The sequence below is a fragment of the Lycium barbarum genome, chromosome 2 (assembly GCF_019175385.1).
Source record: "Lycium barbarum isolate Lr01 chromosome 2, ASM1917538v2, whole genome shotgun sequence".
Classification (NCBI taxonomy): domain Eukaryota; kingdom Viridiplantae; phylum Streptophyta; class Magnoliopsida; order Solanales; family Solanaceae; genus Lycium; species Lycium barbarum.
In genome coordinates, this window is record NC_083338.1 from 138,416,733 (window position 1) to 138,432,335 (window position 15,603).

The window sequence follows — 15,603 nt, forward strand, 5'->3', positions numbered from 1 at the left end:
AAATTGCTGACTCAACTTTCATGAGCCTGCTCATAGTGTAGAAAACTGACAAAAATAGGCACGACGTTGCTATTTATGGAAGCTACGTGCAGTAAGTTGCTTGTCAATGAAAAATCGGTAGAAAGAATGAAGGATAGTTCAATAAAAATAAGCAAGTGGATATTACTCACAAGTCAATAATAATAATAATGAAAGTGTGCATTATCACTATGAATTTCGACCAAATGGTATCAAAAGCAAGCTTAGTATTAGACTTTTTGAGGATGCAAGAGAGCATTTTTATTTTATTTATCGTACAACATAACGAAAGAAGGAAAATGAACCAACTATTGATTAGCACTACTATTGCCTAGTGATTTTGGGGGAGAGTAGAATTTCATTGATCAATTTGTCTATGTTCACATAAGATGATCCTGTTGGTTTTTCAACAGCTTCCACAGCTAATTTCTTCCATTCCAGTGCTTTTTTCTTCATCTCTTTGCCTTTCTCCCCCGTCATCAATTCTCTCACAAGGTTTTCAACTTCGTCCCTCTTCACATTATTGTCAATCTCCATTCCTATTCCCCATCGCCTGCAACAAAACCAACAATTTGTTTGTTGTTCTGCAAAGAATGGCCAGCAAATCATTGGCACCCCGCTGCTAATGCTTTCGAGTGTCGAATTCCATCCACTATGAGTCAAGAACCCTCCAATAGCAGGGTGGCCAAGGACTTGTTCTTGCAGGCACCAACTTGCCAGCATCCCTCTTTCTTTAGTTTCTTCCAGGAATGCAGGTGGAAAAACTGCTTTTTCGCCTGATACAATATCAGGCCTAATTATCCACAAAAATTCCAGCTGGCTATTGGCAAGTCCCCAGGCGAATTCTATAAGTTGATTCGGTGTCATGAGAGTGATACTTCCAAAATTGACATACACAACAGAATTTAGTTTCTTGGAATCTAGCCACTCTAGACACTTGGTTTCTTCTTTCCACAGATTCGATCCCAAGTCCTCCAAATTTTTGTCCTCAACATGTTTCACGAGCAAATGCAATGGCCCAACGGCGTAGATAGGAGGAAGAAGTGTTTGAAGTGATTCAAGAACTTCTCTCTCTAATGGCTCAAATGTATTGACAACGATAGCAGAAGCATTTTTCGATCTCTCTGTTTCTTGGATGACGAATTTGACCATGTATTCTTCTGGATTAGTAGTTCTAATGAAACTTGGAAGATCCCTCAAACGTATTCCTTTCATGCCTGGTATCCAGTCCAAAGTTGTCTCCATGTACCCATTTGTCAAGTAACTTTCATCTGCAGTTTGATTCCAAAGAAGATTAACGACGTTAAGGCCCAAAGATACTTCAAAAGCGTTAATGATATAGGCCACGACCAATTTAAAACATGAAAATATATATATATATATATATACCTTTAAGTGGTGTGTATCCTTTCTCAACAAGATGGCGGTAATGCTTGTAAGCTAATAAACCACAAGCACTTGGGGTCCGAAAGAGAACTTCAGGGATGCCGAAATCTTGAGCAGCAAAGAGAGTGAAGCTCATTGCACCATCAGAAACGATGCACGAGACAGGTGGCACGTTAGGCGAAGAAGTATTATTGAGCTTTGTAAGCAACTCTTTGAAAGGACCTAAACAAGTAGTAGAAGTGGATTTAGATAGGGAAGGAATGTCTTGGGTAGTATCAGGGTCACATGGTGGGAGGCCATCAGGAATGGTCTCGAATCGAAAAGATGGCAAGCCCTTGAGGGCATCGGGGCCTCGAGACTTAAGGAGACGCCTATGATTGTGTTCAGTGTTGACAAAGGTGATATGAAATCCTTTGTGATGCAGGATTTTGGCCAACTTTAACATTGGGTTAATGTGGCCTTGGGCAGGATATGGTATGCAAACTGCATGAGGCTTGTCTAAATTTTCAGCACCAACGGAACACATTTTTTTTTGTTTTTTTTTTGTTTATTCTTATTGGGTTTCTCTCAAATAGGAACAGAAAAGATTCGTATGATATTTGCAAGAGAAAGAGGATGAATATATTTATAGACGATCTAATTAAAGAGTCAAAATCCTAAAGTATTGTAACATTAGATGTTAAATTCAGCACTATGACATAATGACCTTACTTTTGATTTTGTCCAAATCCGCAATGACATGTTGCTGCAACGTCATAATGACATGGTACTTTTTTTGTTTCTCACCTTGTGTCGGTATTCTCATTGAGCTCAATTAAATCTATATTGGCACCTTGATAGTCCTACATTAAGAGTAAAACGCTCCCTAATAAATGCAACTTTATATTCAGAATTTGAACCTGAATCCTCTGATTAATGATAAAGGAATACCTATCATTCCACCACAGTCCTGGTCGGCTATAATGACAGTCCTACTGAAATTTCTTCTGAGGTACAATGCTTTTGGCCACAATCCTCACCCACCACGTGTTGAAAACTACTTGGGAAATTGTCCAACGTGTTGCAAAACAATGGTCCAATGCTTCCCCAAAAATGCTAAATAGCAGCTAGCTCAATCTTTTACCCTTGAGATATGCAGTGTACTATTGAGTTAACTGATGTTCGTTGTTGTACTATAATTTGGGGCCTTCTGTCCGACTTTTAGTGTTTATTTTCCTTTCTTTGTGTTGTACATATTTTTACTTGGTAATAAAATCCTTGAGCAAAGGGCTAAAATGATCCTTTATCTATGGGAGTAGGTTCATTTTGATCCCTTAAATATAACTTGAGCATATTTAATCCCTTAACTTTGCTAAAGTGATTCACTTTTTATCTCCCTAACGGAACCCATTTAAAAAGTAATGGTCCTAAGGCCACGTGACACTCACGTGACTCCTAAACCCATCTGGACAAAACTACTAAACTCATTTGCCTTTTCCCCCAATTTCATATGCACGAAAAAAGCTCTAGCCACTTTGTGAAAATCTTTGATCGGCTGGAGCAAGAAAACTCAAGTGAAGAAGCTGATTTTTTCTTCTACAATAATGATTATTAGATCTCATGATAGTGAAATACCCAATTATGGTAAGATTTCAGCAAGAAACACCATTTGGGTATCATTAAACTAAAAAAGTGATTCTTCACTATATGTTGATTCTGTTTCTCATTCCTTAGCACATTTGCTAACTTTTATGCAATACATGATAGCTTCAGTATATTATAATAATGTTACTAGTAGATAGTATTAAATTTCTTCAATTATTTTGTGCAATGCATGATACAACAGAAGCTATTTGAATAAAAAATTGAAATAAAGACAAGAAATAAGGAATAAAAAAATATAGTATGTAAATTGATGCTGTAAAAGATTGTGTTTTGCTGTTGTTGAATGAAATTTTTTGCTGCTCTAAGAATATAATTTTCCTGCTGTGAAATGTTAATTTTTGCTGCTGAAGGTTGGTGTAAATGAGTCGACGTTGCTGTTGAAGACAATGTGGATAGGTTTATTTGCATAGCAGACTAAAAGAGATAGGTTGATATGCATAAAAGAGTTAATTTTTTGATGCTAAAGATTGATGTAAAAGAGTGGATTTCAGTAACTCTTCATTTTGGTTTAGTTACTGTACAAAGCTACAGTACTATATTTCTCAGAAGGTAACATATTCTCTGTAAAGGAGATACTTTTATTAACTCCTTATTTGATTTTGATTTATTTTTTGTTATGTCAGCAAGCGAAGACAAAGCATATGAAGTTAACTTTGGAAACTATTTATTGACTATTTGATTTCGATTTTCTTGACTACTAATTCTAACAAGCCATGCACCTGGAAACTATTTTGGGGCAGGCAAGGAAATATTTGTTTACGCAAATATATGTTGGTTTTAAAAGATTTTCCCTTTGCAGTCTTTTCTTGTATTCCATCCATTCAATCGATCTCTTTACAAACCCAAAACTCATTTTTGAAAATAGTCATCTATGATGCTCGGCTCAGGAGGATCCAGTGTCGTGGGCCCTCAAAATTTCAGATTATTCAAGAAAGTTGAACGAGGTTATAAAATCTGGTCAATCAGCTATGATTTTTCCTTAGTCATTTATCCTAAGAAATAAAGAAGGCATGAAGAAATAAAATGTGCATCAATCAAGAAAGGATATAGCACTATAAGTTGAAATTCGTTGAAAAAATTGTCCTTACCATTATTTTTTAAACGGGTTCCGTTAGGGAGATAAAAAGTGCACCACTTTAGCAAAATTAAGGAATTAAATATGCTCAAGTTATATTTGAGGGACCAAAATGAACCTACTCCCATAGATAAGGGATCATTTTAGCCCTATGCTCTAAAATCCTTTAATCCCTGATGCTACTGATACAAGATGACGTTTCAATTTTTGCTTTCATGTCCAATTAGGCATCAAATATTTATCATAGAAAGCTAATGGACCTTTAGAGCATTTTAATATTAATTTATATTATATTAAGTGCATCAATTGTACGTTACCCAACTCTGAAGCATTTCTCATTTACGTTAGGATCATTATTTTCTAACTACTCATTTGAGTAAATGGATGAATGTGGATATAAGTTGATTTGAAATTTTCACAACCACTATTTCATTACTCCTGCACGTTAATGGCACATAATGGTTACTTTATTTTCTTTGTAAACTTCTAGTCAGTATACTCCATATTCACACCACTTTATTACCCCACTAATCCACTATTTTCATCCAATCAAGGATGAATTTTTCAACTATAAATAGTTTTTTCATCTTTACCTTATGGGTGTAGAAAAAATATATTGGAGAGTTCTTAAAAGAGTAAGGAAAATAAAAGAGAGTTTATTTAGTTGAAGGAAGGTGTTCTTTTTGGTGGAGTTTTGGACTCAACATCTTGTCCAGAGTTTGTTGAGTTATACGAAGTGATCGGGCTATTGTATCCTGAAGGGAACAAGTCAGAAAAATTATTGCTGGACTGGTAAAAATTTGCTGCAGTGGACTTGAATCTCCTTAAAGAAAGCGAGATATCCGCGCCTCAGCCGAAGACATTTTTATTTTATTTTTCAATTGTAATTTTATTTTTATTGTATTATCACCAACAATTTAAGGAGATTCCATGGCTACAATTGAAAAATCCACGGATGTCAAAGTGGGAGAGCTTAACAAGCCATTTCGGTTCAACGGTACTTATTTCAAGAGATGGAAAGGTAAAGTACTTTTCTACTTAAGTTTTTTCAATGTTTCTTATGTGTTAACTGAGAAGAATCCAAACAAAGTAGATAACTCTTCCATGAATGATGAAGAACTTATTTCTCTTCAAAAAAAAGTTGTAAAGTACGAAGAGGATTATTACAAGTGTCGGTATTATCTGCTTAATTGTCTATCAGATAGCTTTTATGATTATTATGATAGAACTTACTCTACTGCAAAGAAAATTCGGAAAGCATTGCAGAGTAAATATGATACCGAGGAGGCTACAGCGAAAAAATATGTTGCTAGAAGATTTTTTTCGTTTCCAAATGGTGGACAACAAATTAGTGCCAGACCAAGCTCAAGACTTTATAATGATCGTTGGAGAGTTCAAGTCTGAGGAGATAAAAATTAGAGATAACCTTATTGTTTGTGGCATAATAGATAAAATTCCACCTTCATGGAAGGAATTTCAAAAAACTATGCGCCACAAACAAAAAGAAACTTCACTTGAGATGTTAATTATGCGAATCCGCATGGAAGTAGAGGCAAGGGGCCAAAATGCGCTTTTGTAAATAGAAGAGAGCAACTTAAACCCATCACAAATAAAGTAAATTTAATTACTTCAAATAATGCTGCTCCTAATGCTAACAAAAATACCTCTATGAATCCTAAGAAAAAAATATTCAAGAAAAATAATGGTAGACCTCCCAAGAAAAATAATGGTGGTAATAATCAAGCACAAAATCAACAAGCACAAAATGGAGGATCATGCTTTGTCTGTGGAAAGAGTGGGCATATTGCTTGATTTTGCAAGTTTTGAAAGCGTGGTCCTACACCTCAGGCGAATGTTACCGAAGAGCCACTTGTGGCGGTGATAACAGACATAAATATGGTTGAAAATGTTGATGGATGGTGGGCTGATTCTGGTGCAAACAGTCATGTCCGCTATGACAAAGATTGGTTCAAAGTGTATATTCCATTTGAGAAGCCCAAAACCATCATGCTTGGTGATTCTCACACTACTCAAGTGCTTGAAAAGGGAGATGTCGAGTTGAGCTTTACCTCATGAGGGGTGTTAACATTAAGATATGTACTTTTTACTCCTTCTATGAGAAAAAATTTGATGTCTAGTTTTCTTCTTAATAAAGCAAGCTTCAAACAAATTATTGAGTCTGATCAATATGTAATAGTGAAACAAGGTATTTTTGTAGGAAAGGGGTATGCTTTATGATGGGATGTTCAAGTTGAAAGTTGAGATGAATAAAATTACTAATTCTGTTTACATGCTTTCTTCTACTAATTTTTGGCATGCTCGTTTGTGTCATATTAATAATCGTTAGGTGGGAATCATCAGTAGTTTAGGATTAATCCCAACGATTAAAAAGGATTTTGAAAAATGTGAGGCTTGTAGTAAAGCCAAACTCACAAAAAGGCCTCATTTTCAAGTTGAAAGAAAAACTAAATTGTTAGAGTTAGTTCATACTTATAGTTGTGAACCTGGAGGACTTTTAACTAATGGAGGAAATAGATATTTTATCACTTTTATTGATGATTTTTCTAAGTCTACATATGTTTTCTTGATGAAAAATAAAAGTGATGCTTTTGAAAATTTTAAAATTTATCTTCATGAATTTGAAAATAGAAAAATAAAAAGAATTAGAAGTGATAGAGGCCGTGAATATGAGTCTAACGAGTTTAATTCTTTTGTTAAATCATTGGGAATAATTCATGAAACTACTCCACCTTATTTCTCCTGCATCTAATAGTGTAGCAGAAAGAAAAAATAGAACTTTAATGGAGTTGACAAATGAGATGCTTATTGAGTCAAGTGCACCTCTAAAGTTTTGGGGTGAAGCTATTTTGACTGCTTGTTATGTATTGAATCGTTTGCCTCATAAAAAAACAAAATTAACACTTTTTGAGTTGTGGAGAGGCCACAAGTCAAATTTGGGATATCTAAGAATTTGGGGTTGTTTAGCTTATGTAAGGCTAATGGATCCCAAATTTTTTAAGTTGGGTAAAAATGTTACTACTTGTGTTTTTTTTTTGTTATGCTTCAAATAGTACAACCTATAGATTTTTTAATCTTGAAGATAATATAATAATAGAATCAGGTGATGCTACTTTTCATGAAAATAAATTTCCATTTGATTCTAAAAATAGTGGGGGTCCTAGGACTGAAGAAAATATTTTATCACTACCTACTTCTTCTACTTCTGTTTTGAAAGATAAAGAAAATAATGATTTTGAGTTAAGAAGAAGTAGAGCTAGTGTAGAAAAAGATTTTGGTCCTGATTTTTATATTTTTAATGTTGGAAATGACCCTCTCACTTTAAAAGAAGTTTTATCTTCACATGATGCTATTTTTTAGAAAGAGACTGTAAATGATAAAACGGAATCACTTATTTCCAATAAAACTTGGAAGTTAGTTGATTTACCACTGGATTGTAAAACAATTGGGTGTAAATGGATCCTTAGAAAAATGTTAAAACCGGATGATTCTGTTGATAAATATAAAACTAGACTAGTTGCGAAGGGTTTTAAATAACTAGAAGACTTAGAATTTGTTGATACTTTTTCTCCGGTAACTAGAATTACATCCATAAGGCTTTTAATTGCTATTACTGCAAGTTTTGATTTGTATATTCACCAAATGGATGTAAAAATTACTTTTTAAATGGGGACCTAAATGAGGAAATTTATATGGAACAACCCGAAGGTTTTGTTGAAGCAAACCTATAAAGCAAAGTGTGTAAACTTACTAAATCCCTATATGGCTTGAAACAGGCATCAAAGCAGTGGCATGAGAAATCAAATTTCCTGCATGATTGAAAATGATTTTAAAACAAACGAGTGTGATAAGTGCATCTATTATAAGTCTTGGAATAAGTCACATGTTATTGTTTGTCTCTATGTTGATGATTTATTGATCTTTGGCTCTAACATAAATGTTATTGGTGAAACTAAAAATATTCTTAGAAGCCATTTTGACATGAAAGATCTTGGTGAGGCAAATTTTATTCTTGGAATAAAAATTACTAAAATATGTGATGGAATTTTCCTTGACCGGTCACATTGTGTTGAGAAAATTTTGAAAAAATATAACTTTCTTGACCGCAGGCATGTTGTAACTCCTTTTGATTCAAGTGTTGACTTGTTTCCTGTTCAAAGTGAAAATGATGTGATAAATAAAAAAGAATATGCTAGCTTAATTGGAAGTTTGAGATATGTGACTGATTGCACTAGACCTGATATTGCGTATGCAGTTGGAGTACTTAGCAGGTTTACAGGCAAGCTAGGTAGTCAACATTGACATGCCATAACGAGAGTTATGAAATACTTAGTGGGTACTAAAACTTATGGCTTGTTTTATAAAAAAAATATCCTGTTGTACTTGAAGGCTTTTCTAATGCAGATTGAAACACTTTATTTGGTGATTCCTGTTCTACCACTGGTTATATTTTTTCGTTGGCAGGTGGTGCTATTTGTTGGAAATCAAAAAACCAAACTATTATTGCTAACTCTACCATGGAGGCTGAACTAATTGCTTTAGCTTCAGCTAGTGAAGAAGCGAATTGGTTAAGAGATTTATTAGTTCAAATTCCTTATTTTGAAAAATCAATTCCTCTTATTTTAATTCATTATGATAGCACCGCTGCAATTGGTAGAGTTCAAAACCGTTATTATAATAGTAAATCCAGACATATAAGGAGAAAACACAGTACTGTGAGATCATATTTGACAAGTGGTATCATTAACGTTGATTATGTCAAATCTTGTGATAATCTTGCATTTCCACTAACCAAGGCCTTGGAAAGAGAAAGGGTCTGGCACACATGGAGGGGAATGGGATTGAAGGTCAAAAATTCATGAGTCGTATATGAGGAAACCTAACTGGAGACTAAAGATCCTATAACCAGGTTCAATGGGAAAAGCGAATCATATAATGACTTGTTATGAAAAATGCACTATTTTATTTATTCCCTCCCTATGGTGTGAGTGCATTATTCTATAACAATTTGTGGAGATTGAGTTAATAAACTCTTAATGAAATGTTGTAGCTTGTATGAGTGGGGTGTTAAGTTACAGAAGCACCCTTGACAGATTTCACCTATGTGAGTGTGGAAGTAGGCTGCTTCCTATGAGAATTGAGCTCATTCTCAAAAGCACTCATGAAACCGGGATAGCACAAGGCCGTAATGTGCTGGGTGTTAAAGCTCATGTCAACACCTTGATTATTATGTGCAAGCAGTAATTCTTTATTTCCCTTAAGCAGTCAAAGTCTAAGACCACTACGGCTCTGGAGTAAAGATTATTGTTTTATTAAGTGGAAGTTCAATGCAGAGCACACCTTCATTATGCATAATAGACTCTCATCAACTGATAAACTCTCTTGTTTAATATTAAAATGAGTGAGAGATTGGTGGACCTTTAAAGCATTTTAATATTAATTTATTATTATATTAAGTGCATCAATTGTACGTTACCCAACTCTGAAGCATTTCTCATTTACGTTAGGATCATTGTTTCCTAACTACTCATTTGAGTAAATGGATGAATGTGGATATAAGTTGATTTGAAATTTTCACAACCACTATTTCATTACTCCTGCACGTTAATGGCACATAATGGTTACTTTACTTTCTTTGTAAACTTCTAGTCATTATACTCCATATTCACACCACTTTATTACCCCACTAATCCACTCTTTTCATCCAATCAATTCAAGGATGAATTTTTCAACTACAAGTAGTTTTTCATCCTTACCTCATGGGTGTAGAAAAAATATATTGGAGAGTTTTTAAAAGAGTGAGGAAAATAAAAGAGAGTTTATTTAGTTGAAGGAAGATGTTTTTTTTGTGGAGCTTTGGACTCAACATCTTATGCTGAGTTTGTTGAGTTATATGAAGTAATCGGGCTGTTGTAGCCTGGAGGAGACAAGTCAGAAAGATTACTGCTGGACTAGTAAAGATTTGCTGCAGTAGGCTTGAATCTCCTTAAAGAGAGCAAGATATTCGCGCCTCAACCAAAGTCATTTTTATTTTATTTTTAATTGTAATTTTATTTTTATTGTATTATCACTCACAAAAGCTTACCGTCAGTGTTTTGCAAAAGTTATTCTACCGACTTTTCTAGGAAGAATAACTTTTTTTATTTTTGCAAAAGGAACAGAAATCATATAATGTTTCAAACAGAACTTTGCCACTAATTAAAACCAATACAGAAGAAATTTGTATACTATGCAAGTAGGATCACTACACATTATGAGGAAACAGAAGCACAGCCTGTAGTTTGAACGTTTGGGCAGATCATGGACCACAAAAAGTGTCACTGTTCAAATTTAATGAAAGCCGACATGAAAAACAGAGAAAGCATCCCATATTTGAAAGAAATTAGTAAATTTTAATTAATTTATGTTTTAATTATTTTTTAATGATTTGGACTACTGGTTAAATTGGAAGTCAAAAATGTCCATCTATTTTATTTTAGAGCCTATTTGGATGGGTTTATGCCTAGCTTAAAAAAAAATAAGTTGGGTAGTCTAACTTATTTTTTTGGCTTATAAGTTGTTTTCAGCTTATGAGTTGCTTTAGATAAGCTAAGTCAAATGGGCCCAATTATTTTTTTGAGCTTATTTTAAGCACAAAATGACTTTAAGTTGGCCAGCCAAACACTCAAAAAAACTGAAAACAGCTTATAAGCCAATCCAAACGGGCTCTTAATGGCTAAAAATATACTCCGTTACAATTTTGGATCATTTATGCCCCTGCCGTTAAAAAAATTAATAAATTTACCCTTTATTTGACGGAAATCACCAAATTGATTCAAATAATCCGATTGCACAAAAAATAACTCACTCCCGTATTTTACCCGCCGTGACCCACCTCCTAAATTAACCAAGTCTTCCTTCTACCTCATATTTTCTCCTCCAGCGACTTGGCTCTCAAGCCCATCGCTCCGGCGAAATCCATGTCCGATTCTCCCATTCCCTTTCCCACCGCGGACGGCTGCCGCCACAAAAACACCATTGATTTTCGTAAGGCAAATAACCTTCTAGAATCTTCTATAGCTTATATGACGTGGCTCATTAGTATATTTGATTATGATGGTGGTATTGTTCTTTCACTTCCACCAATTGCTAGTAATGACCCTATAATATCTTGGGTTTGGTCTTTTATTGCTTCATTATATTTGGGTAAAGATAAATTGAGGCTGCTAATGAATTAGCTTCACTTGCTTAAGATAATGACAGAAATAATAAATTTATAGTTGAAGAAGGTGGGATTTTCCCTTTGTTAAAGCTTTTGAAGGACAAAAGTTCGGATTCTCAAATTGTTGCTGCTGTAGCCCTTTGTTATCTTGCTTATGACGAATAAAGGGTTAGGGAAATTGTTCGTGAAATGGGGATACCGATAATAGTTCAGTTGTTGGAGGATTCGTCGACAAGAATTCAAATTAAGTGTGCTGATTTAGAGGGAGGGATGGCCGGTTATAGTTCGTTAGCTCAGGAGGAGTTTGCTAGGGAGAATGTCATTAGACCTCTTGTGACATTGTTATAGTATGAATTTAGGGGTATCAAATGGGTCATTTGGGCTAAAGCTGGGCGGTTCAAGAAGGGTTGAATTTATAGATGGGCCAAAGTCAATCCTGTCAAAGCTTGTTTGGGTCAAGATGGGCTGCGTCAAGATGGGGTAAATGAAAGGCAATAACTCAAGCCGCCTAACTTAACCCACCTTTTCAACATTTTGAGAAACTAAATATATCGATATTCTTTGATTGTAATATTCCCTCGCTCATGCTTTTTTAAATAAATGGTGTTTTGAAAATCAAATTTAAATATTTTTTGGATATAAAAAAACTCAAACGTATGCTTTTACTCAAAATAATAAAGATATTCACTGTAAATATTTCCTCATAAGTTATCCCAATACCTACATTATATTCGAAATTATTCCGAAAATAAATCAAAAGAAAATTAAACGTTAATTGACGTAATAAATATTGATTTTGTCAAATTCCTCTTTTTTACCCCTTTGTCTTATTTATATATTTTTATGGTTGTCTTGTACATAACTAAGAGTGACAAATGTATGTCGGATATGGGTTTAAACAAAAATGAAAAAGCATAGACCCTCAAGAAAAAATTTAAAACTTAAAAATAAAAAGTTACTAGTAAAATTTTTTAAATAAGGAAATAAAAAATAATAATAATATTTTGTTCTAAAAAATTAGAAATGAACATTTTAAAAAATAAAAATAATTACAAAAATAAATTTAAATAATAATTAAAAAGATCATGTTTTGCAACTTTTATTCTTATGAATGGAGGACAATTAATGGGTTAGTTTGAGCTCATTTGATGGGCCAGTTTGGGCTAATGATTTGTGATGGGTCAACTTGGGCCAAACCCAAATTAGTCCATCTTCAAAATCACTCTAGCCCAAACCCATTAAAGCTTGGGGGGGAGGGGGGGTCAAATGAGTTTGGGTTAATTTTGTCAACCCTATGTATGATATTTCGATAGATGAACCGAAATTGGGAAATGGGAAGCAAAACATACATTCCATTGGGTAGATTAATAAGGACTTGGAGAAGAATTCGACAGGGTTGTATAGTTACAAACGTGTAACTGGATCTTCATTGTCATCGCATTATTCTGATGGGGTAGCAAAAGTGTGAGTAATTACAGGAAGGAGAAGAGAATGAGAAAGAAGAATGGGTTATTTTAGTAGGTGGGTCGGAGCGGGTAAAATACAAGAGTGAGTTATTTTTTATGAAATTGGATTATTTGAATCAATATGAGGATTTTCGTCAAATAAAAGGTATATTTGTTAACTTTCATAACAACAGGGACATAAATGACCCAAAATTATAACGGAAGATATTTTTAGTCATTAAAACAAAGTAAAGAGATATTTTTGACCCTTTTCCCTAGAGTTAATGCCGGTAAAACATCTGGACGATCCAAATGGAGCTCATGAGGAGTCTAGGACGGATCCACTATTCTGAAAAAAGCCAAAGTTCTTTTTGGCTTACTAGTCATTTAGTTTGACTGACAATTTTATCTTTCTATCCTTTATAATTTTTTTTAATTTCAATATTACCCTCACTGCTAAAAAGCCCTAAACTATGGAGCTTTCTCCTCTTTTCTTCGGTTCACGGCACTCTTCCTCTTCTCTTCTTTCCTCTTCCTTTCCTTTATCTTTGCATCTATTCTTCGAGTTTTCTCAGAGATTTTACTCCTATCGAGCTTGTGGTAAGTTCTTCTCCATCAATTTCTTTAAGATTACAATCACGAGATTAATTAGCTTTGAACTTCACTGTGTCTGAATTTATGGTTTTTCATTTCAGGCAGTTGAAGCTACCCAAAATGTGGAACTTGGTAATTGCAAGATTTGAAGAATTCCATTGAGCCCTGACTAATCACTGGTTTTGAAATGCAAGAATGTTATTTTCGTGTTTTATTTACTTTCCACTTTCTTAGGAGAAAGGCTTCCACAGGACTTCAGGTCGCTCTTTAATTTTATGTTGCATAATTTTCCTTTTCAGGAATGTCACAAAATAATCAACCAACAGGTTATGTTAACGGATATCCTACGGCTGATGCAGGATAACAAAGAACTATCACAAGCCATTCAAAGGAACAACAGTAGCATAACTTTTCTTTTGTTCTTTCTATTTGTACTTGCCTTTTCAATCATCTTCCTAGATTGTACAGTTAATTAAATTAAAGGCAAAAGTCATAGATAGCCCCTAAATTTTACCACATTTTTCTCTGAGCTACTTAAACCAAGGGTTGTATCTATTGGGTATCTAAACCAGTCTAAATTTGATCCTATTGGGTACCTTTTTCACAATAATCAGCAAAATTAAGAGAGTGTATTATACTCTCTGGCAAATTTGTCCAATGAAAACGTGACACGTGGCGGTAGGGTCCATCATAATAATTAAAAAATAAATTATACACCTCCTCCCCCAATTTTCATCTCCTTCGCGCCCCCCCTCCCCCAACTGCCCATCGCTCCCCCACCACCGACCGCCGCACCACCGCCCCAACCGCCGTCTCCCCACCCCACCAATAATTTATTTCCCTTTTCTTCTCTTATTTAGGTCTATCAATGTCTTTATAAAACCCACCAACCTTTAATGAAAGGTGAGATAAAAAAAAGAGTCATAGTAATGGTGAATCTCCAGTTTTTTCCGGTGAACGAGTCATAATAATGGTGAATCCCCATTTTTTCCGGTGAACAAGATGGTAATGCTATTTTTCAGATCTAAAAAGGACAAAAAAATGATAGTAAAAAATAACATCCAATTCAAAAATTAATTTTATATAAATAATTAAAAGAAATGAAGTGTTATAATGAAGAAGAAGAAGAGAAAAAAAAAAAAAAGGAAGATGGAGAAGAGAAGAGAGAAACGTACAGTGCATAAAAAAAAGGAAGAAGATGGAGAAGAGAAGAGAACAACGTACAGTGGGATAGGGTCAGGGGATAAGACAGGCGGCTGGGGGGGGGGGGGGGGAGGTAGGTTACTTTTTTATTAATTTATCTATTAAATTTTATTTAAAAAAATTAAGGATGAAAGGGCTGTCACGCGCCCAACAAAAAGTGTAATTAATTGCTGCGCCACGTAAACGCCACATAGGCAAAAGGTACCCAATAGGATCAATTTAGACTGGTTTAGGTACCCAATAGGTACAATCCTCGGTTTAGGTAGCCCAGAGGAAAATGTGGCAAAGTTTAGGGGGCTATCTATGACTTTTGCCTTAATTAAAAGTAATCAGTATATATTTATATTTATAAAAGGGAAAAGGGCCAAAAATGCCCCTCTACTTTGGGAAAAAGGCTAAAAATATCTTCCATGTTCCATCACAAATTTGGGTAAAAAATATCCCTTCTGTCATTAAAGTTTTCAAATATACCCTTGTCTTAACGGAAATTTCCAACTTAACCCAATTTCATTTTTAAACCCCCTTCATTTAAACCCCACCCAACTACATAAAAAACTCATATATGACCAACTTATTCCCCAGTACTACATCTGGAGCCACTAGGCACAGGAGGGGTAACCCATATGGGTTTATTTAGATGAGTTGGGTTTAAATATAGCAGTTTTAAAAATGAAATCGAATTATGTTGGGGATTTCCATTAAGACATGGGTATATTTGAAAACTTTAATGACAGGAGGGGTATTTTTAACCCGTTTCCCTTTATAAAATTAACTTAAATAATCAGTTTATGTTGGAACCGATAAAATATAAATTAATTTTAGTTGGAATCAATTTTAAAATTAAAAATCTTATAGTAATCTTTCTTTATAGTGTTAACAACTTTAAGGGTATTTCAATCATTTTGATAGGAAAAAAGTGCTTAAGAGCACTTGTGTACCAAACACATCAACAACTTATTTTCAGTTTCAACAGTTTTATCCAAACATATAACTACTTATTTATAAAATAAGTTTCAGCA

The 15,603-nt window shown here is 34.3% G+C and overlaps 1 protein-coding gene across 1 annotated transcript; it reads right to left on the bottom strand.

The window, feature by feature from the left end:
• Positions 1-176: 176 nt before the first annotated feature.
• LOC132627539 (7-deoxyloganetin glucosyltransferase-like) lies at positions 177-2,300 on the bottom strand. Its single transcript, XM_060342936.1, has 2 exons — positions 1,408-2,300; positions 177-1,289 (listed from the first exon to the last, which is right to left on the bottom strand). The coding sequence occupies exons 1-2, from the start codon at positions 1,928-1,930 to the stop codon at positions 343-345; spliced, it is 1,470 nt and encodes a 489-aa protein (XP_060198919.1). The 5' UTR covers positions 1,931-2,300; the 3' UTR covers positions 177-342.
• Between the last annotated feature and the right edge of the window lie 13,303 nt (positions 2,301-15,603).